Source organism: Acinonyx jubatus, chromosome E2 (assembly GCF_027475565.1).
Source record: "Acinonyx jubatus isolate Ajub_Pintada_27869175 chromosome E2, VMU_Ajub_asm_v1.0, whole genome shotgun sequence".
NCBI lineage: Eukaryota > Metazoa > Chordata > Mammalia > Carnivora > Felidae > Acinonyx > Acinonyx jubatus.
Window position 1 is genome coordinate 59,051,689 of NC_069396.1, and position 22,658 is coordinate 59,074,346.

General features: G+C 48.4%; 1 protein-coding gene across 3 annotated transcripts; it reads left to right on the forward strand.

Annotated features, from left to right (window-relative positions):
• Positions 1 to 117: 117 nt before the first annotated feature.
• On the forward strand, positions 118 to 21,511 carry LOC106985875 (zinc finger protein 264). 3 transcript variants are annotated; one of them, XM_053210767.1, is made up of 5 exons: positions 120 to 458; positions 1,548 to 1,730; positions 2,054 to 2,180; positions 11,263 to 11,358; positions 16,350 to 21,511. In XM_053210767.1, the coding sequence occupies exons 2-5, from the start codon at positions 1,695 to 1,697 to the stop codon at positions 17,981 to 17,983; spliced, it is 1,893 nt and encodes a 630-aa protein (XP_053066742.1). In that variant the 5' UTR covers positions 120 to 458; positions 1,548 to 1,694; the 3' UTR covers positions 17,984 to 21,511. The 3 variants fall into 3 exon arrangements, with proteins under 3 accessions (XP_053066741.1, XP_053066742.1, XP_053066743.1); XM_053210766.1 differs by lacking the exon at positions 1,548 to 1,730 and having other exon boundaries at positions 118 to 695; XM_053210768.1 differs by lacking the exon at positions 1,548 to 1,730 and having other exon boundaries at positions 121 to 458.
• Positions 21,512 to 22,658: the final 1,147 nt, after the last annotated feature.

Below are 22,658 nucleotides of genomic sequence, written 5' to 3' on the forward strand. Positions count from 1 at the left end.
CGGTCGGATTCACAGGAGGGAAACCACATTACCCAGAAGGCATCTGAGGCCAATGCCTGCCAAGAACAGAGGCGCTTCCTGCGGCTCACGTACGTGGGCGGGGCTTCCGGGGTTTTCACTGCCGCCGCCATTTGCCTCAGCCATTTGCCCTGGGACGGCCTTGACCCACCGCGGGCTGTGCCAGCGCCGCTCCTTAGGCCTTTCGTGGGGCCCAAACAGGGAAGGAGGCTAGGCTTCACCTTCGCGCTTCGCAGGGGCCGCGACTCCCTGCAGCGGGTGTGCCCCCTGGCCGCTCGCCGGGCCGCGGCCTCTCGGCCGCCCTCCTCCCCTCGGTCGCCGAGGGCGGTGCCCCGAGTCGTGGTGTCTTTTACGCCGAGGCCGCCCGGGCGCTCGCCTCTTTTCGCCTTGCTCGACCCGCGGGGCCCACGATGGCGGCGCCGCCGACCGGCCCGACCCAGGTCAGTGGACGTTGGCGTCGGAGTTGCTGCGTCTGTGCGAGGGCGGAGACGGGCCCCCAGTGGCCCGGGAGCCCCGACGTCCGCTGGGCCGATCTCCGCACTCGCGGGGTGTGGAGGGTGGGGCTGGCTTGCGGCTTAACTGACCCCCTGTTCCGTGGAGTGCTTGGTCTCGGGCTCGCCAGTAAGTTGTGGAAAGAACGAATGATGCTTCCGCCTGGGACTCCCGTCAGTCTTAGGGTAAATCCCGCCCCCAACGGGACCTGGGAGGACGCACGCTGCCCCACCTGCCCTCTTCTAACAGGTGACCTTGGGCGTCGGGCGGAGGGGGCCCGCTTTCCGGGCAGAGACGAGTTCAGGGGGCCCGGGAGGGGCAGTGAGGTTGCGGTGGTCCCAGCTGCTGGGGCGGGGGGCGGGATGCTCCACCCCTCCTCCGCCAGCACCGACTTGGCGGCCAGTCAGAGGCTCTTCTTCCCGTGGCCAAAGCCTGTGTTCTCCGTAGCCATTTGTGCTCCCTGGTCCCGCAGTGTCCTGGCCTCGGGGCAAGTGCTGTCAGAGCTCAGGAAGAAGGAGGCTCATGGTTCCTGGTGGAGTCTCCCCGGGAGTGAGGTGGGGAGCGGGCGGCGCAGGTCCGGTCCCTGCGGGTTACCCAGGGAGGCGCCAGCCCTCCAGGTGCCGTTCTTGTGAGGTCAGTGCTGAGGGCTCTGCTCCTCTGCGCACGTTCACGAAAATCGTTTCAGGGTTGATGGAAATGTATTTAACGTCAAAAGTTGGGGCAGATGCTTCCCCATGTCAGTACATTGTAATCACTGTGATTACGGAGGAATTCCCGATGCCCTCTCTTCCTCCCTGTACAAGAGTAAGCAGCGGTTAACATGTTGCCTCTGGTTTGTGAGAGGCAAGGCTTCGGGTGAATTTGGGGAACTCCCTTAGCCTTTCGGGGACTGGTTGGAGGTGATGAGATGTTTCCCCCGCCCAGGGAGGGGGGGGCTGTGGGAGAAACGAGAACCCAAAGAAGCTGAGCTGAGTCATTTCCATGTAAGTCTCACGGCTGTGACCAGTGAAGCGGGAACTATTATTGTATTGATCCAGAAACAGACGCTCAGAGAAATGAAGTGATGTCTTCAAGGTTAACACAGCTGGCAAGTGTCGGCTTTCAAGAGTTTGGATTCCAGCCACAGGAGACTGACTTACGGACTGGGGACTTGTAGTCGCTTTAACCAGGATGTGCCCCTCAGCATGGGGCAGGCAGCGAGCAGGACCAGTGAGGCTCAGGTACTGCCGTTGTCACCAACGCTGTTATTGTCATTATTCACTCATTCCTCTGACGTCCTGGGGCCCATGGTGTCTGCATCTCCCAGTCTACCCGTCACTTCCATTGTCTTGTGTGACCTTCCGGTGGCTCCCGTGGAGGAGGCTTCTCCCTTACACTGCTGTGTCCACCCCCACCTTGAGCCCGGCACGGAGCTTGGCGCTCACGAGGTTCTTGGCGATTCGAGCCTTGATCACTCTGTACCTTTATCAGGGATGTAGGGATGAGGCCCGATCCCATCCAACACCCCAACACCAACACGCTGCTACCTCTGTTTGACATCCAGGTGTCTGTGACCTTCGACGATGTGGCCGTGACTTTTACCCAGGAGGAGTGGGGGCAGCTGGACCCGGCCCAGAAGACCCTGTACCAGGAGGTGATGCTGGAAAACTGTGGACTTCTGGTGTCTCTGGGTAAGTGCTCCCCACTCCACCCTAGGGGGGGACCTGCCACCTCGTTGTCAGAGGACCTTCTGTCTCCAGGCGTGGCCCCCAGATTCCGCACCTCTGCGTCTTTGCCTGTTTCTGTTGTTTCTCTTCCTTACTCTGCTGCGGGGCTGTGTGGGGTGTCCTTGAGGCAGAAATGGCCACCTGAGCCCGAGCTCCTCTGGACCTCTCGCCCCAGTGCCCGGGACAGACTGGTCTCCATCTGAGGTCCTCATTTCACATTCCAGAGGGGGAGCTGACGGGCTGAGCCTGGTTGGCTCAGGTGTCCTCAGCAGGGCCAGCAGGGCAGGGAGTGATGGGAAGTTCTCCGGGAAGGGAGGGAGTCAGGCCCCCCGGAGGCCTTTGCCTTCAGCACCGACAGGTATTGTTGTAAACGAGGGGATCCCAGTGACGGGGCTTCTCTGTGCTCACGTGCCCTCGTGGTTGTCACTTGTTTCCAGGGCCGGGATCATCTGCCGGGACGAGAGAGGCGGTTAGAGTAGTGCTTCTCGGCGGGTGGCAGTTTTGCCCCCAGGAGCCATTTGGCAACGTCTGTGGGCACTCTGGGTTGTCGCGCCTTGGGTGCGGGTGGAACTGGCATCTGGTGGTTAGAGTCCGGAGATGCTGGAGACCTCCTTCGATGGACACGACGGGCCCCTCAGCAAGAATTATCCCGCCTGCAGAATCCAGGGTGCCCAGTTGAGAAACGCCAGCTTAGATGTTTCTCTGCTTGAGGTTAGTCACCACGAGGCCATTCGATCTGAGACCCCAGAGCTTAGGGGACGACGTGCCGATTTTTGGAGAACTGGAGTTAGGTCTCAGTGAGAAGAGGCAAAAACAAAATTAGAGAAGTTTGATAGATTAAATATTTTGTAACAAAACGTTTACAAATAGAAAGCGCATTTTGGCCCTGCTGAGCTCTTCTCTCCCCTTCCGTGCTCTCCCTGAGCTCCCCCTGCCCTGGCTGTGCGGGGCGTCTGGTGGTTTCCTGCGCACACACCTGGCTCGGGCCTCAACTTGCTGTTGTGTCTGCCTGGTGAGTGTTCGTGGACATTTCAGCCTCTCAGACGGTGACCCTTCTGTGCGCGGTCCCCGCCCCCTCGCCAGCAGTGTCCTGACCACCAGATCTTATGCAGGGCCCTCCCCCATCCCTGTCGCTTTCTCTCATCATCCCGGTTGTGGCCTTCTAGGTTAGCGGTCTCAAGCAGGGACGATGTCGTCCCCGAGGGACACTGGGCAGTGCTTGTAGACATTTTGGTTGTCGCCCTGGGATGGGGCTGAGACAGGCATCTGGTGGGTAGAGACCTGGAGTGCTGCCAAACATTCTTGTAACGCACAGGACAGTTTCCTCCCTGTCTTCCCTGCAAAGAAGTGTCTTGACCTAAATAATCATGCCCGTAACCCACATAATTATGTCAGGTTGAGAAACCTTATTTCAGAGAGTGTAGGAACATGAACTGGCATTGAGAGACACCCTGATATGATGATTGCGTGATTTCTTCTCTTTTCCTGCCTCTGATTGCTTTTGATGGCAAGGTGGATTTAGTGCTGAGTCTTTTTTTTTTTTCAAGTGTTTACTCATTTATCTTGAGAGAGGGGGGTAGAAATAGCGGAGGAGAGAGAAAGAATACAAGCAGGGGAGGGGCAAAGAAAGAGGGAGAGAGAATCCCAAGCAGGCTTCCCACTGTCAGCACAGAGCCCATCCTGGGCTCAGCCCCACGAACCCCAGGGTGATGGCTTGAGCTGAAACCAAGAGTCGGATGCTTGACCCGCTGAGCCACCCAGGTGCCCCCAGTGCTGAACCTTAATACATCTTCTTTACTACCCCCACCCTCCAGTTGTTGGCACTTTTCCCTTTAAAACAGAAGGAGCCTTGAGCCCACAGCCATGAATAGGCAGCATGAGCTTACTGGGACTTAACAGCATTTTGATGGCATTGCTGAGTTTTTGTGGTGATCTTCCACTAAGGGTAGACTCTAGGTTTCTCATTTACCAGAATGATGCAGGATTCTTTCTTTGAAGAAAATAAGAAAAATTCAAAATGGGTCATGTTTGGGGCGCCTGGGTGGCTCAGTCGGTTGAGCGTCTGACTTCGGCTCAGGTCATGATCTCGCGGTCTGTGAGTTCGAGTCCCGCGTCGGGCTCTGTGCTGATATCTCAGAGCCCGGAGCCTGCTTCGGATTCTGTGTCTCCCTGTCTCTCTGCCCCTCCCCTGGTCATGCTCTGTCTCTCTCTGTCTCAAAAATAAATAAAACATTAAAAAAAAATTTAAAAAAAATGGGTCATGTTCAAAAGTTCAAAAGCAGTTAACAATCACAGATCCCCTGAGCACTGACTGTGCGGGACTGTTCAGGTTTATTCATGCTCCACTCATGTAAATTGTCACAGCATCCCCCCTCCCCCCGTATGAATTTGCACCTGCAAGATTTGCATTTGTAGAGGTGACTTAGTGACAGATGATGTAGAGAGCTTAATGCTGTCATGTATTTTACATGTTTCTATGTGTGCATTTACATACATATGTACACACCTGTGCACGTCTGTACATACTCGCCCATGTGTGTGCTAGTTGTGTGTAAACGAAAAGAATCTCTTTTTCCTCTACTCAGTAACACTTCTGACATGAAAATCTTGTTCTTGACCCCACGCAATTCTGCCACACACTAACTGGAGTTCGCACAGATCCCGCAGGTTAAAACGGGCTCAGTCTCTTAGGACAGCCCCTCCCCCTCCCACACATCCACTTCAGATGCCAGTCACAAGTCCAGGTCATCACCTGTCTGGATCACCTGGCTATAAATCAGGTATGACCCCCTCCTCAGGTTTGATAATTTGCTAGGGTGGCTCACAGAACTTAGGAAAGCACCTTAATATTACCCAGTTATTGTAAAGGATCAAATTCAGGAACAGCCAAATGGAAGAGACGCAGAGGACGAGGTGTGTAGGACAGGCCACTGAGCTCCCATGCCCCCTGTCTAGGCTTGCCACCCTTCCTGCACCTCGATGTGTTCACCAGCCTGGAAACTCACTGAACCACGTTAGTTAGGGCTGCTGATGAAAGCTTCAGGACATCGGCATCATGGAGGAAATCACTGGCCATTGGTGTTTGAACTCCATCTCCAGCCCCTGTTGCCTGCCCAGAGGTTGGGGGATGGAACTGAACATTCCAGTGCTATAAGCATGTGTTTGGTTCCCCTGGCCCCTCCTTAGGAGTGTTCCAAAAAGTCACCTCAAGAACATAATAGAATTCCTAATAGAAGAAAGCAAAAAGGTTCTGTGTCTAATTTCGGTCTTAGGAGAGGCAGTCTGGACACGTGCTGGGGTGAAGGTTTTAGTGTTGGCGTGGAGTTGTCATCGTTGGAGTGTTGGTCTGGGTCGGTGTTGTCCACGTGTGGGACTGGGGTATCCTTTGAGAGTGAATGCCCGCTCAAGTTGATGGGCGCCTCCTGTGTTGGCCGCGTTTGGTTGAAACAGTGGTGTTAGTGTGGGGTGTTAGGCCAAGAGGCCTTTTGTAAGGCAAGCTAGGGGCCCACTCGGGTTTATTTGTCACACTGGGATTTGAAAAGGAGTTATTCAAAGTGATAGTTATGTCTTCTACTTAAGCCAGCAATTTTGGGCATGTTTGGGCTGCGAAAGCTCTTGAATGTCTCTCTCTTCCCAGAGCCCAGCCTTGTGTAATTGGAGAAGTGAGGAGTGTGTCCATTACTAGTATCGCTTGCAGCTCTGAAGGGAACAAGGAATGCCTGGCCATGCCTTGTATCGTGGCCCTTGTATGTGTAGAGATGCATGGTTTTGACTTATTTTGGGGGTGTCTGTGAGATGGGAGGGTCTTGAAGTTCTTTCCCCTGAAGGAGTCCACTTTTGGGCAGTGGCCCAGCAGTTTATAATGAATGTGGAGATGGGACCGTTTGTTGATCAGGGCATCTGGTGTGAAAATAACCCCCTGAAGTTTGGCCAAGCGATGTTTCTTAGGTCCCGTTTTTATTTAGAACGTTCTGGCTAAGGGCTAGAAAGCAGCAACACTCCACTGAGCCCCCTCGGGTGTGATGGAAAGCAGTCTCTCTTTTACAATCCCCAAACTCCCCTAACTATTCCCTCTGTTACTCCCAGGGGTTTTCTGGGGGCCTGGGGACAGGTGACCTCCTCCAGCAGCAGAGCATGTGGCTGGGAACTGCAGACAGGAGAAGCCGCCCCACAAGGGGAGGATGCCACGGGGCCCAGGCTGGGCTCCAGCCTATCTCAGGGAGTCATCGGTGGCGGTGCCAAGCTTGTGCCATGCTGTTTCTGTGACCCAGGGCACGGTGGGCAGCTGGGCGTGGAGGTTGCAGGCTCCTGTCTGTGAGAGCGGCTGTTTTCAGGAGGGCCTAGTGTGTGGTCAGTCGCTGTGGTTTTACCAGTGTATTGCTCAAGGCTGGAACTGGGGACGGTTTGTCCCATCAGAAGCCCTTGTGGCCATCGTTGGTCATTCAGAGACTCCAGGAGGCTTGAGGAGAAAGAGGTTGTCCAAAGCCTCTGTAGTGAAGGGGTCTCTGAGGGCACCTACCGGAGCGTGGAGCGTCTGTTAACACTATTGTGAACAGATCTTGGAGTCTTGGTTGGAGGAAGCCTCATTTAAGGTGGGCTGACCTGTAACTGTCAACACCGGTGAGGTTAAATAAAATGTGTAAATGAAGAATGTAGTAACCAGACCCCAGATAATGCTAAGTAGTGTTATTATCTAAAACTAATCCCCCAGGGGCGCCTGGGTGGCTCAGTCGTTTGAGTGTCAGACTCGTGATTTCAGCTCAGGTCATGATCTCACAGTTTGTGTGGGTTTGAACACCACATTGGGCTTCGAGCTGACAGCTCAGAACCTGCTTGGGATTTTCTCTCTACCCCTCTCCCACTTACCTGTGCTTGCGTGCACGTGTGTGTGTGTGTGCTCTCTTTATAGTTACATAAATAAACTATAATATAACTAATCCCACAAAGGGACTAAAAGATGTTGGGTTGTGTTTATGTATCCATAACCGAGTGTGTCAGATGACCTTCCGTGGTCAAGATTGTCCTCGATGTACCGTCACACGTGTGCTCCTGGAGAAAGTGGGGGCACTTAAAATCTCGTCTGCAGAGATGGGTGTGGGTCAGAGTTGTTGAGCCACCCTCCCCGCAGCCCAGGAGAGAAGAAGGGTTTCCCTGCGGGGGAAAGGCAGGCTGGCAGAGAAGGGGCGGAGCAGGCACCGGGCAGCACGGTTAGCCAGAGCTCTCAGCCCAGAATCAGCGGGGTGTGGATTGAATGATGTCCTTGATTTCTGTTGGATGTTGGGTGTGTGGATCGTGTGAGTCCGCTCTGGCTGCCACACTGTGTGGCTGAAACAACAGCTTTATTTCCACATCATTCTGGAGGCTGGACGTTCCAGACCCAAGGTGCTGGCAGAGAGGTGTCTGATGGCAATCTCTTCCCAGCTGCCACTTCATGCTGTGTCCTCATGTGTCCTTTCCTCGGGCTCAGAAAGGCTGTCTCTTCCTCTTCTTTAAAGGACACCAGTCCTACCAGATTGGGGCCCATCCCCTGACCTCATTTAACCTTAATTCCCTCCTTAAAGATCCTATCTGGAATTCCAGATACGATCACATTGGGAATTGGGGCATAATGACATTGAGGGGAGGACACGCTGCATTCCTAGCAGGGACCCTCAGTGGTGGACCAGAGTATTAAGATTGTAGTCACCCCCATGAGGTGCCCTTCATTTGTCCCAGGTTCAAGCACAGACACAACTGGGCTGTCAGGTGGAGCAGCAGTGGGACGGTCATTCCTTTATTGATCAGCTTCCACTGGGCTGTATTAACTATTTTAATTGGTGTCTGCGGGCCCCATTTTACCAAGCCAGTTTGTAAGCGCCAAAAATATATTTTAATTCTGTGATGTGTCAGGGCACCCGTGCCCATAGGGCATAATTTAGGACAGTGGGCACTGGGACGCAGGGAGTTGTAGGCAAATCTGCAGTTAAAGTGAGACATACCTGTTCTTCCCCTGTATTAGCTACTGAAGTTTGGGCAGCGCTGTGTTTAAATTTAGAAGAATCTCCAGGTATAACTAGGATTTGAGCCCCAGTATTGGTTAAATTTAAGAAGTTTTGTCAATTGGTGTGTTTTAGCAAATCCTGAAGTTAATTCAGAACCTATATTGTAGAGTCAGAAAAACCAATCAGTGCCCGGTTTTGTTTTGGTAATATAATTTTTTTGGAATATAAATTTTGTTATGCTATGCAGAATTATTATACAGAATAATTATGCTATACATTATTATTATAATTTGTTATCTTAACTTTTAGCATATAAATTTTGGATTTCTAATCGCACCAAACTGTAGGCAGAATTTTAGTTGTATACTGTGTATTTAGTTATTTTTTATTTTCTTCCTGTGTATCTAGGGGTTTCTTTTTGTTACTGGTTTTAAATCAGTCAGTAGTTTAGGATGAGTGTTGTTTTCTAAACCTGGTATTCGCTTGGTACATAAGTTTTAAGGCACCCCTCCTACTCCCGCTTCATTTTCTTGGGCTTTTAGCTGCCTGCAGCCCCATATTGAATTTGTCTCCTGCTGGTGAGAGGGGTGGGGAGGGCATGGGGTCTCTGGGCAGCAGCCTCCCTAGGATGGCCCTGGTCCCCAGCATAATTGTTTGTTGTCACCTCTCTGTCCCTGGTCATTTTCCTTTTCTTTGGGTATTTACCTGATGAGCTCCCGGCAGTCCCAGGTGGCCCCTGTTGAGTGGCAGTCCCACCTGTAGGGTGCCCTGACAGCCGCAGAGGGCCGGGGCTTACGTCTAGGGCAGCATGGTGGCGGCATCGGCATTCTGATTGGGTCAGTGTGATTTTAACAAGGAGACTCTGGCATGCTGCTGGGCAGCTGCGGTCGGGGGAGCCCGGATGCACTGGCCGGTGCGCTGACATTGGTTGTGCAATCTGGCGTAAGGGGAGATGCGTCCTGAGGTGTCCTCGCAGGAACAAGATACCCCATACGCTTTTTTTTCTCCCTTATACATTGAACCATGGGTCTCCAAGAATGGGATGTCCCATCCCTGCTGGGTTGGGGGACGGACTACAACAGTAAGGCCGGCAACAATGGCAGGATTTGCCCTCGAAGCAGTTGAAGGCTCTTGTGCCACATCATCTGAGGAGGGCGCCCCACGCTGTGTGGCCAGTAGATCCCTCATATCACACAGGGGACCAGTGCTGGGACTCCACCAGATGCGCCTTGAAAAGGGCGAGCCTGTGCAATCAGTCCCTCGGGGAACCTAGCTGAGCAGCCCAGCACTGAGTGTTGCTGGCTCACTGGGCATACCTGCACCCCAGCGCGGTAGTCTGGGGGGACCTTGGCCTTGCACGACAGCCACTTACCCTAGTTGTCCCTGGGGCACCCACCCAGAGACTTGACCATGGAAAAACAGATGGATGAGATGGGTTTTTGCCGATACAGGGGCAACTAGGGAATTAGCCCTTGCAGACCTAGGTTATCACACCTGTAAACTACAGAAGGATTTTGCTTAGGATCTAAAAAAAGACTCAGGTCAGTAAAGATGCAAACTTTGTTTTGAATGGAGAGAGTCAGTGTTTTAAATATGTCAGTTCTTTAAATTATCCCATAAATTTATTTCCACTTTAAACATAACGTATTTGAGGGGCGCCTGGGTGGCTCAGTCTGTTGAGCGTCTGACTTAGGCTCAGATCATGATCTCGCGGTTGATGAGTTCGAGCCCCGTGTCGGGCTCTGTGCTGACAGCTCATAGCCTGGAGCCTTCTTCAGATTCTGAGTCTCCCTCTCTCTCTCTGCCCCTTCCCTGCTCATGCTCTGTCTCTCTCTGTCTCAAAAATAAATAAACATTAAAAAAAATTAAAAAAAAAAAAAACCATAACGTATTTGAATTGCTTGCCGCAGTCCCTGGGATATGGTTATACCCTATAAATGCTAGTTTTTCATTTATTGTTAGGATGAGAAACTCCACAACAACATGGCAGATTAATGAAGCCATGCTTCAGCGAAGTCCTGTCGGGAAGTAACATGGGAGCCGAGACCGGAAGAGTTAGAGTTCTCTAGAGGCACAAGGTGGGAAGAGAACAGCCTGCTAGGTAGTAGGGCCAACACATGCAAAGGCCCTGGGGTCACAGGAGGCATGGCTCCTGAGAGCTGAAGGGAAGTCTTACTCCCGTTTTGACACCCGAGCTGAGCCTGCAGCAGATGCAAGTGAGGTTTGCGTAGTGACAACTGATACTCTCCGGCTGTGGCTCTGTATCTGTCAGCACAGCCTTCCGTGGGTCCTGGTGCCTCTGCCATTGACTTCTCTGCAGTCCTGTGTCTTTTCCCTGCGTCTGTGAGTAGCTACATGACAGGGCAGCTCAGTCTTCACCCTGAGGGACGTTCATTCTCTCGTCTCGTAAGTTCAGAGGTGATCCCAGCTCCCCGCTTGGCGAGTGACAGCCCAGCTGTGTGTTTCTTTACCCCCTCTCTGGTCTAGGGCTTTGAGGCAGGTTCCCTCATAAAAGTCCCAGGATGCCACCCACTCAGCCGTCCTGGCTCCTACCAGGTTGTGTACTTATGTACCTCTAACGATTGGTGATGGGGCATAGCCACTTGCAGGTTGGTAGAGAGTGGTTTTTCGACCTTCCTTTGATGCCAGAATCCGCTGGGAAGGTTTTTAAATCTCCCAATACCCAGGCCTCGCCTACAGAGGTTTGCGTTCGTTGGATGTGAGGCGGACGTGCCGGGAGGTGTGGATGCACACGTGGGTGAGACTCACTTGCTCGGAATAACGAGAAAACACTCTCTGGAAGGAGGGGATCCTCTTCCCTGGGATTCTGTGAGCTGGAAGTCAAAGGAAACAGGTGCTGTCTACATAGCCAGCACTACTGTCTCAAGTCTTTGGATCCCAGCATTGGTGTTTGTACCAGTTTCCAGGTGACAAGTCAGTGTTCATGTGGATGGGAGCAGCTTTGTTCTGAAGTCATATCCGTATCCGGAAGTCCTACACTAGATTGAAAGGTATAATTTGTTTTCCCAAAAATCCCAGTGTCTTATTTCTTTCTACGTGACTAGGGTGTCCCGTCCCCAGACCGGAGCTCATCTGCCAGCTGGAGCGCGGGCAGGAGCCGTGGACGGCGAAGAGAGGCCTCTCCCAGAACACCTATCCAGGTAGGAGCCAGGATGCGGGCGCGCGGGAGACCCTGCAGGCTGGAGACCAGGAGGGGACCGCGGGCCCTGGTTCCCCGGGAAGCTTCTCGTTCTGGCCTCTCTGGTGGTTCGGAAGCCGGGGAACCCTTTGACCCAGAGTCCACGTGCCCGGCCAGGGACCCGTAATCTCTCTCCCTCCGTCCACCTGCCAAGTTTCGGTGGCAGGTTGGGGACCGGACACGGCCTCAGAGAGCCGCTCAAGCCTCCCCCCGCCCTCAGTGCCTCTCTCTGGCCAGCGTCCCCAGGTCCTGTGCAGCCGTGTCCTGCCCGGTGTATCTCCCGACTCGGTTCCTTATGCCACCGCCTCCATAAGCCCCGCCTCCATGCTCCCTGCTCACTCCCATCATCTTCCCTGCAGGGGCCGCTGGCCTCCCCACCACTCTCCACGTCTGCGTGGTGCCTCTGGTCAGCTCGGCTCCAGGTCCTGCCTGCGCTTCCCCAGGTGCTCAGACTCTGTTCCAGACGGCTAGCACTTCCCCAGCCACGGACGTGTCCCCTTGCGACCACGGCGTTGACAGTGCATTGCGCCTCCTCCCCCTCTTGAGCCTCGACCCTTCCACACCCACTCGGGCTCTCGAGTCTGCAGCTGCGCCTTCCGTCCAGAGGAGGGGGTCTTGCCCTTGGCCCCAGGGCCGCTTCCTGAACCAGAGTCCAGAGCACCTTTTCAGGGGAATTATTTCCTCCTTCGTTTTGTTTGTTGTGTAGCGTAACTTCATCTTTTTTGTACTCAACATAAAAATATGCTCAAGGTGCATAAAAATATGCTCAATACGCCTGGGTGGCTCAGTCAGTTGAGTATCCAACTTCAGTTCAGGTCATGATCTCACAGGTCATGAGTTCAAGCCCCGCATCAGGCTCTGTGCTGACAGCTCGGAGCCTGGAGCCTGTTTCAGATTCTGTGTCTCCCTCTCTCTCTCTCTGCCCCTCCCCTGCTCACACTCATATTCTGTCTCTTTCTCAAAAATAAATAAACATAAAAAATACATATATCAAGCTCCTTATGGTTAAAGAAGGTCAGTAAGTTCCCGGCTCACGTAGCCCCCATCTGCTCCCCGTGCACTCACGTACTCACTGCTCAGGCAGGCGTTGCCCGGAGCCGCCCCGAAGGTCATCCTGCATGTGGTTACAGCGTCTTTGATGTTTCTTCGAGTGAGGTAGATGGATTCCAGACTATGCAAACTTTAAAGTTTTTTACTGGAGAGTTGCCACTGTGTTCTTTTTTTTTATTTAAAAATATTTTTTTTTGGTTTTTTGTTTTTATAAAAAAAAATTTTTTTTTTTAACGTTTATTTATTTTTGAGACAGAGAGAGACAGAGCATGAACGGGGGAGGCCAGAGAGAGGGAGACACAGAATCTGAAACAGGCTCCAGGCTCCGAGCAGTCAGCACAGAGCCCGATGCGGGGCTTGAACTCACGGACCACGAGATCGTGACCTGAGCCGAAGTCGGCCGCTTAACCGACTGAGCCACCCAGGCGCCCCTGAAAAAATGTTTTTAATGTTTGTTGCTTATTTTGAGAGAGAGACATTTGACATTTAACCTTTCGATCCAAAGTGGAACTGGAGTCTGTTGTGAGATACGAGTACAGTTTTGCATTTCCAGTGTGACACCTGTCTTTCTGGCTCCATTTACTGTGTTTCCCCTTCTTCAGCCTCGCAGCTTCTCTGCCCTCTCTGCTGTCCGCCAAAGCTCCCTGCGTGTGTTTCCCAAAGTCTCTTCTTTTTCCATTGCTCGTTTGTCTTCTCTGTGTGCCGGTACCACAGTGTGTGAGTCTGTGATTCCGTGGCAGTACTGTCATCTGAGATGGTAGGTGTCCTTCTCTTTATTGTTGCCTGTTTGACCCTTCATACAAGTCCTACCATCAGACTGTGAAGTTCCTTGATGGCCCAGTTGGCATTTTATAGGGAATTGTATTGAAATTTTTTTTTTACTCATTTGGGTAGAATGGTCAGTTTTATGTGATTAAGTTTTATTGCCCTGGTTTTGTCAAGTAATAATGGACCCACATCACCGTACGGGTTTCCCCACCATGTGAAAGTAGAGTGTTCCTGTGAAACTTCTCATTAGCCAAAACGGCATTTATTTATATGGAAATTTTTTTTTTTTTTTACTATTTCTATACTTAAAAATCATCTCTCTCAGGGTTTTCTGATGCCCTAGGACACATCTTGCTGACAGATGCCCAAAATAAGTGGAGAGAAAGCACAGGTGCTCGCAGACACAGTTCAGAGCTGTGGCGGCCCAATGTCAGGGACTGTTCTGGTGAAGGAGCTCGGTGGGCCACCTCTGCCACCCAGGGGGCCCACTGCCTCTGACGGCTCGATGCGACAGATGCTGAACACCATTTTTGCTTTTTGTGGTTTTCGTACGAGTGAAAATCTTTGAATTTCTTTCAGTTAGTAGAAACAGGTCCTGATGTCAGTGTAAGTAAAGGAAGGAGGAAAATTAAAAAGGAAAAAAGGTTTCTTCTTGTGGTGAGAACTGTTGCAATTTACTCTCTCATCTCTGCTCTGTGTCACGGCAGGAGTAGCTAGGGCCCTCGTGTGGTACGTCCCGTTCCTAGCCCTTAACCTTGGAACTGGAAGTTTGTCCCTTTCCACACACCTTCCTCTGACTCTTCTGACCCCCACATCATACTCTTCATTGACCCAGCTCTTTCTTCATGTCTTCAAGTAAAGTATTATCATTTTCTCCTCTAGATCCATGTGTATTTTGCTGGTCTCTTCCCCAGACTCAGTACGTGCAGCCCAGTCCTGCTTACCTCCTGCCGTGTCCTGGGAGTCTTCACTGTCCCCTTCCCACCCGCTCCCCCCCCCCCCCCCAAGAACCTTGGGAATCCTGTTCCCTTGTCTCCTTTCTGTCCCTGCGTTCTCATCAACACCATCCTCAAACTCTTGGTCCCCTGTACATTCTGTCCCCTGAGGTTACTGTACCCTCGGTACTTCCTCTCTGGGGCGACTCCTGTGCTGCCAGTGGGACCCCCATCGTGGGCACCTCCTACTGGAAAACTCTCTTGATGTCTTTCTGAACACAGCCAAGCTCAAGGCTAAGAACACAGAACTCCCGAGAATGCCAAGTCTTCCCAGGTCATCCGAAACCAGTGGGAGTTCAGAGATTTCCCACAACTATCCTTAGATTTGACACATTGTTAGAAAAACTAGAAAAACTTCCTAAAATCTGTTCTTACTCTGCCCTCAGTGTTTTTTTGTTTGTTTAGGTTTTTGTTGTTGTTTTAATTTACATCTAAGCTAACATATAGTGCAACAGTGATTTCAGGAGTAGATTCCTTAATGCCTCTTACCCATTTAGCCCTTCCCTCCTCCCACAGCCTCTCCAGCAACCCTCTGTTTATACTCCACATTTAAGAGTCTCCTTTGTTTTGTCCCCCTCCCTGTTTTTATATTATTGTTTCCCTTCCCTTATGTTCATCTGTTTTGTCTCTTAAAGTCCTCATATGAGTGAAGTCATATGATATTTGTCTTTCTCTGACTAATTTTGCTTAGCATAATACCCTCGAGTTCCATCCACGTAGTTGCACATGGCAAGATTTCATTCTTTTTGATTGCCATGTAATACTCCGTTATATATATATGTGTGTGTGTGTGTACATATACACACATGTATATACGTATATATATACATATATATATATATATGTACACACGTACATATATACATATACACATTACATATACATACACCACATCTTCTTTATCCATTCATCCATCGATGGACATTTGGGCTCTTTCCATACTTTGGCTATTGTTGATAGTGCTGCTACAAACATGGGATTACATGTATCCCTTTGAAACAGCACACCTGTATCCTGTGGATAAATGCCTAGTAGTGCAATTGCTGGGTCATAGGATAGTTCTATTTTTAGTTTTTTGAGGAACCACCATACTGTTTTCCAGACTGGCTGCACCAGTTTGCATTGCCACCAGCAGTGCAAAAGAGATCCTCTCTCTCTGCATCCTCGCCAATATCTGTTGTTGCCTGTTTTTTTTTTTTTTTTTTAAAGTTTATTTTTGAGAGAGAGGGAGAGAGAGAGAGAGAGTTTGAGCAGGGGAGGGGCAGAGAGGGAGGGGGACAGAATCCAAAGCAGGCTCCTGGCTCTGAGCTGTCAGCACAGAGCCCTACACGGGGCTTGAACTCACAAACCTCGAGATCATGACCTGAGCCAAAGTCGGGAGCTTAACCAACTGAGCCACCCAGGTGCCCCTGCCTTCAGTGTTTGTTACAGATTAAGGATACAGCTTACATGCAGGGCCAGAGGTGTTCAGACACAAAACTTCCATGTTTTCAGTGACTTGTTCCCTCCTGGCATCCGTGTATGACAATAACGTGCACAGATATGGCCAACTTGGGAGATTCGCCAGAGCGTCACTATTTCTATTTTTATTGAGCCTTCATTACATACGCGCAATTGAGTTACTCTCCGTGGGACTCAGTCTCTAGCTCTTTTTCCTTTTCCAGAGGTCCAGCTGGTATCTTGTGGCTCAAAGTCCCAACTTTCTAATTTCATGGTAGGTTTTTCTTATGTGGCTGGACCTTGCCTCAAGTTATCTCTTTAGTACAAACTGGAGGCCTGTAATGAGTTACCTGCCGTCCCAAAGTAAGGGATACATTCCTAGGTGCCCATGCGGGATGTCCACGCATAGAGGTATCTTGAAGCACACAGCACCATAATTAGACTGCAGACGCATGCACAATGGGATTGTGGTAGTATTTCCCCTCAGACCTCCTGTCCCCTCGCCTGGCTTCTCCTGGGTCTCCCTTTCAAGAAGTCAACAGTCCAAGATCCAGGGGTAAAAATCCTGAGATTCAGAGGTAGTAAAACATAACAGAGATGGGCCCTGTTTTCATCTTCATCTCTTTCGCTGAAATGCTAGTTTTATTTTTCCCATGTCGTCATTATTCACAGGGCTTTTTGTGTATGGGGTTTCTTTCAGGTGACAAGGACAAACCCAAGACCATGGAACCCACCACTTGTGATCCAGCCCTGCCTAAGGGGGCCTCGTTCCAGGAACTAAGACGTGGTGACCCAGGGAACTGTCAGCTGGGCCAAACCAAGGATCAGCGTGGACCGTCAGAAATGCAGGAAGGACACTCGAGACCAGGGTTCGAAGCCCAGAGGGAGAAGCTCCCTGAGAAAATGACCCCTGAACATGGTGGTTTAGGGACAGCTGATGGAGTGTGTTCGCGGATTGCACAGGACCTGGTCCCCCTAGGTGGTGCCATCCGTGACTGTGACTCATGTGGATCGGGTAAAGATCCCATGATTCAAGAAGAGGAAAATGCCTTTAAGTGCAATGAATGCGGGAAAACTTTTAATAAGAAGCACCTTCTTGCTGGACATGAAAAGATTCACTCTGGAGTGAAGCCCTATGAATGCACTGAGTGCGGGAAAACCTTCATTAAGAGCACACACCTCCTCCAGCACCACATGATCCACACGGGGGAGAGGCCCTACGAGTGCATGGAGTGCGGGAAGGCCTTCAACCGCAAGTCCTACCTTACACAGCACCAGCGGATTCACAGCGGGGAGAAGCCTTATAAGTGCAACGAGTGTGGAAAGGCCTTCACCCACCGCTCCAATTTTGTCCTGCATAAGAGGAGACACACTGGTGAGAAATCCTTTGTGTGCAAAGAGTGTGGGCAGGTCTTTCGACACAGGCCGGGTTTCCTTCGACATCACATCATCCACACTGGCGAGAATCCCTACGAATGCTTCGAGTGTGGCAAGGTCTTCAAACACAGGTCCTACCTCATGTGGCACCAGCAGACTCACACTGGGGAGAAGCCCTACGAGTGCAGCGAGTGCGGGAAGGCCTTCTGTGAGAGCGCGGCCCTCATTCACCACTACGTCATCCACACGGGGGAGAAGCCCTTCGAGTGCCTGGAGTGCGGGAAGGCCTTCAACCACAGGTCCTACCTCAAGAGGCACCAGAGGATCCACACCGGGGAGAAGCCTTTCGTGTGCACCGAGTGTGGAAGGGCCTTCACCCACTGCTCTACTTTCATCTTGCACAAAAGGGCCCACACTGGAGAAAAACCTTTTGAGTGCAAAGAATGTGGGAAAGCCTTTAGCACTAGGAAGGACCTCATCCGACACTTCAGCATCCACACCGGGGAGAAGCCCTTCGAGTGCTCTGAGTGTGGGAAGGCCTTCAACCGCCGCTCGGGGCTCACGAGGCACCAGCGGATTCACAGTGGAGAGAAGCCCTATGAGTGCATGGAGTGTGGGAAATCCTTCTGCTGGAGCACAAACCTCATCAGGCACGCCATCATCCACACCGGGGAGAAACCCTATAAGTGCAGCGAGTGTGGAAAGGCCTTCAGTCGTAGCTCCTCCCTCACACAGCATCAGAGGATTCATACTGGGAGACACCCCGTCAGGGGCAGCACAACAGAAGTGGGGAGACCCTTCACGAGTGGGCAGTCCTCGGTCACCCTGCGAGAACTCCTTCTGGGGAAAGACTTCTTGAATGTAACCACCGAGGAAAACCTTTTGCCAGAGAAAACATCTACCATGGCATCTGATCGAACATACCAAAGAGAGACCTCCCAGGTATCTTCGCTGTGAGAAAATCATCCATCCCAGGCCATCAGGAGTCGTGTAGAGATGCAGTTAGAGATTGACCCGGCCCAGAGCCTTACTGTGCATCTGAGAGTTCATCCGGGAGAGTCCGGTGTTGATTATGCAGGAAGTAAAATGTTCAGCTACTTTTTTCTTAGTTTACACTGCAGCGTTATCTCAGGAATTTTTATAAAAAGAAGGTGGAGATTAGAAGGGCAAATGAAATGAAAAGTTTGTGAGACTTCTCTGTCAAGCTTTGTCAAGCACTTTGTCATGGATTCCTTTGTTTACTTGGGGCAGGGGGGGTGTTTCAGAGGCCACGGGCCTTGACCCTTTATGTGTCTTGTATATACATTCATTGCTGTTCAGTGGCAGGAGAGTTAGACAGATGAGAGGGCAGGTATTCAAAGCGGTAAATACACACATAAGAATGGGCACATTGTCTTGCACCAGTTAAGACGTTAAGACTTAACAGTTTTAGAAAACAAACTTTTTTATTTGGTTTTAAACCCCAAACACCCAGACTTTTTCTTGATCCCATCTATTTACTTAGTTTCCGTAGCTATACGGTAAACCTCAAAATTAGGTAAAAGTGATTTCTCTCTATTACTTAAATTGATTTAGTTTTCCTAGTTCCTTTGACTTTTCATATAAATTTTAGGGTGCAGAAAATCGTGTTTGCATTTTATAGGAATTGGTTTGTAGATCTGTTTGTTGAAAAGCAGCATCATGAACATCGTACATCCTATGATACTTCATTTGTTTAATTCTTGGTACTTCATTACTGTTTTATAATTTTCAATACAGGCTTTGTATATTTTTGTTAAGATTTGTAACTAGGTGTTTTGTTTTTTGAGTGTAAATGGCGTTGATTTTTACACTTTGATTTTCCATATGATCTTCAGTAGTATGCAGAATGATCATTGGTTTGGGGGATGATATTTTGGTAACCTGCACCCTTGCTGAACTCACATTATTTCTAGCCATTTCTCTGGGCAGAATCCTTAGGATTTTCTGCAAAGGTACATCAGCTGCAGATAGAGTTTCATTTCTTCCTTCCCATCTGTTTATCTATGACTTTATTTTCTTACTGCTCTAGGTGTACTTCCAATGTGATATCAGCTAGGAGTAGTAAGAAAGGATGCCCTTGACTGATTCCTCAAATGAGGCGGGAAACTTTCAGTTTTTCATCAAATACGATGTTAAAAGTTCTTTTTGGAGTTTTCTTATCAAGTTTAGAAAATTTCCATCTATTCCTAATTTACTGAGTTGTTTTTTTTTTTTTAATTATGAATAAGCATTGGATTTTGCCAAATGCTTTGCCTCCATCAATTGATGTGATTATCTGATTTTTCTTTTATAGTTTATGGATATATTGTGTATTAACTGATTAGTTTTGAATATTGAACCAGTCTGGCATCTTTGGAATAAATCCCACTTGGTTGTGGAGTATAATTTTTTTTTTACGTATTATGTATTGAAACATTCCATTTGTTTATATTTTGTTGAGGAAATTTTCCTCTAATTTCTTGAATTCAGAATAATTTTTATATTGGATACATTGGATAGTTTTAAGATTGGCATTTTCAAGGAATTGTTCCGTTTTATCTAAATTTTCTAACTTGTAGTATTTCCTTATTACCATTTTAATGGCAGCAAGATCTATACTTCTGTCCCATTTGATACCTGATTTTGGAAATAGGTCCACTCTCTCTCTATCTTTGTCCATCTTCTTAGGTATTTATCAGTTTTATTGATCATTTTGAAGAACCATCACTTAATTTCATTTGTTTCTGTTGTTTATATAATTTCACTAACATCTGATCTTTATTATATCCTTTCTTCTACTTGTTTTGGTTGTCTTTTGCTCCTCATTTCTTTTCTGATTTAAGCACTTAGTACTATAAAGTTCCCTTATAGCATTGTGACAGCTTCATCCCACAAGTGTTTTTTTTTTAGTTTATTTTTTAGTTTATTTATTTATTTTGTGTGAGGGAGAGAGAACGCGCATATGTGTGCCCAGGAGAGGGGCAGAGAGAGAGGGAGAGAGAGAGAGAGAGAGAGAGAGAGCATTCCAATTCTGCTGTCAGTGCAGAGCCCAATGTGGGGCTTGAACTCACCAACCATGAGATTATGACCTGAGCTGAAATCAAGAGTTGGATGCTTAACTGACTGAGCTGCCCAGGCATCCCCCACCGCAGCTAATTTTAATTCCAGTTTATTCAGCTCCTTAAGAGACTACTGGGTTCATGAATTATTGTTTAGTTTTCTAGTAGAGTATTTTCTTTATCTTTTGTTATTGGATTTCTAGTTTGTTTCACATTTGGCCTGTTTAAATTTGTTGTGTGTTTATGACCCAGTCTGTCTTCTTGAATGTTCTAAAAGGCCGCTTGAAAAGAATGTGTTCTGTCATTGGGTGGAATTTCTGTGAATGCCTGCACAATCCTCTTGGTTGGTAGTAGTATTCAAATTTTCTGTATCCTTACTGACCTTCTGTTTAGTGTTTCTGTCAGTTGCACAGAGAGGATGGTGAAGTCCTAAAGCATTATTGTCTGTTCATCTTTAAATTCTATTATTTTCTGCTTCAGGTATTTTAAAGCTCTTTTGTTTGGTGCATTCACATTTAGTATTGATATGTTATCTTGGTTATTGACCCTTTCATTATTTAATGTCCCTTTTTGCCCGTGTTCATTTTCTTGACTTTGAAGCATACTTCAGTAATATTAATATAGTCCCTACTGCATGTTTTTTTTTTAATGTTTATTTTTAAGAGAGAGTGGGGAAGGGGCAGAAAGAAGACAGAGGATCCCAGGCAGGCTCTGCACTGACAGCGGAGAGGCCAACACAGGGAACTCACGAACCTTGAGATCATGACCTGAGCCGAAGTCAGACAACTGAGCCCACCAGGCGTTCCTCCCTATTGCATGTTTTGATTAATGTTTGCATGGTTCATATTTTTCCATAGTTTTATTTTGAACCTTATCTGTGTCACTACATTTGAAAGAAGTTTCTTATAACAGCATATAGTTGGGTCATGCTTTTTTATCCCTTCTACTTTCTGTCTTTTAATTGGTAGAGTCACATCACTTAAATTGAAAGTAATTACTGGTGTGTTAGGGCTTAAGTGTTCCATTTTTTTATTTTTTGCTGTGTTCCCTTCACATTGTTTCTCGTTTTCTGGTTGTTTTTGTTATTTTCTTGTTCTGTTTTGTGTTGTTTTGCATTCCTGTGGGTTACTCCCAACAATTTTTAGAATTCCATTTGATATACCTATGATGTTTTGAGTGTTGTCTTAATTTTTGTACTGTAGGCATTGTATATACATAACTTATCAGTCTGATATTATCAGCATTTTAAGCACTTTGATGTATAGAAACCTTAATTCCATTAGGTTCCTTTGCATTTTCCATTTTAAATCTAACTAAGTATTTCCCTTCTTACACCAAGCACTATGTTGGATGTTGTAATTTGTGCCTCAGCTGTCAAACATTTTTTTAAACAAAACTCATGAAAAGAGTGGTCTGTTTATCTCTACTTTTACTCATTCCATCTCCATTGTTCTTTCTCCTTTCTTGAAGTTCCAGACCTTATGTTAACATTTGCCTTCTGTTTGGTAAAGTTCCTGTAGTCTTTCTTCTGGGGTACGTGTGCTGTTGACAAATGATTTTGGTTTCCTTCATCTAAAAGTGTTTCTCTGTCCCCTTCATTCCTGAAGGATGTTCTCATGGGATAAAAGATTTGAGGTTTATGGTTCTTTTAGTACAAGAAAAACATATACCTCTTTTGTGTCCTCCATGGTTTCAGATGTGAAACCTACTTACTGCCGTTCAACCCATTGTTGCCCTGTCTGTAGTTTTGCCTTTCCGTGAAGGGTGTTTTTATCTATAGTATTTGTAAGTTTGATTACAATGTGTCCTGGCACAGAATTTTTGGAGTTTCCCTGTTTGGTATTTGTTTAACTTTTTAAAGACCTACGTCTTTTGCCAAATCTGGGGATTCAGTAATTATGTTCTCAAATAGTTTTTCAGTCCTACTCTTTCTCATCTCATTCAGGGACTCGAATTAAATGAGTTCCTCAGATTTTTTTGTTTATCTAGTCTGTATTCTCTCTGTTACTCAGATTTATCAGTTTCTGTTGATCTTTGAGCTCACTGATTGTTTTGTCTCTCATCTCATCTCCTGGTGAGCTTACTCAGTGAGTTATCGCTTTGGCTTTTGTGGTGTTGGGGTTTTGGGGTTGTTTTGTGTTTTTCCAGTTTAATTTCTACTGGCTCCTTTTTTACGTTTTCTAATTCCTTGCCTAGTTTACAATACCAAAGAAGGACTCTTAGAAATAAAACAGGCAAAACTATGTAGTCCAAAGTCCTGGTACTCTGGTGGCTTATCTTGGTATTGGAATAAAAAGCCTAAAGTATCTAGAGAAATGGAAGTCCTGTTATCCACAGATATTTCTAAAAATGGATCTTAAAACTGAAGATCTGCAGATTATTCAGGGTTATAGTCTCCAAGATTCATGTGTAAAATTTCCCAGCTCTGTAAGCCTTGTTAGATAGAGCCCCAGAGGAGAAGGGGTCCCTCCTCTCCAGGGGTCACTCTTGCTCTTCGTGGTTGGACACATCCCCCAATCCCCAGCTTGTCTAGGACCTGTTCGAATTTAGACCCTCACCGCTTGGTCTTTAAC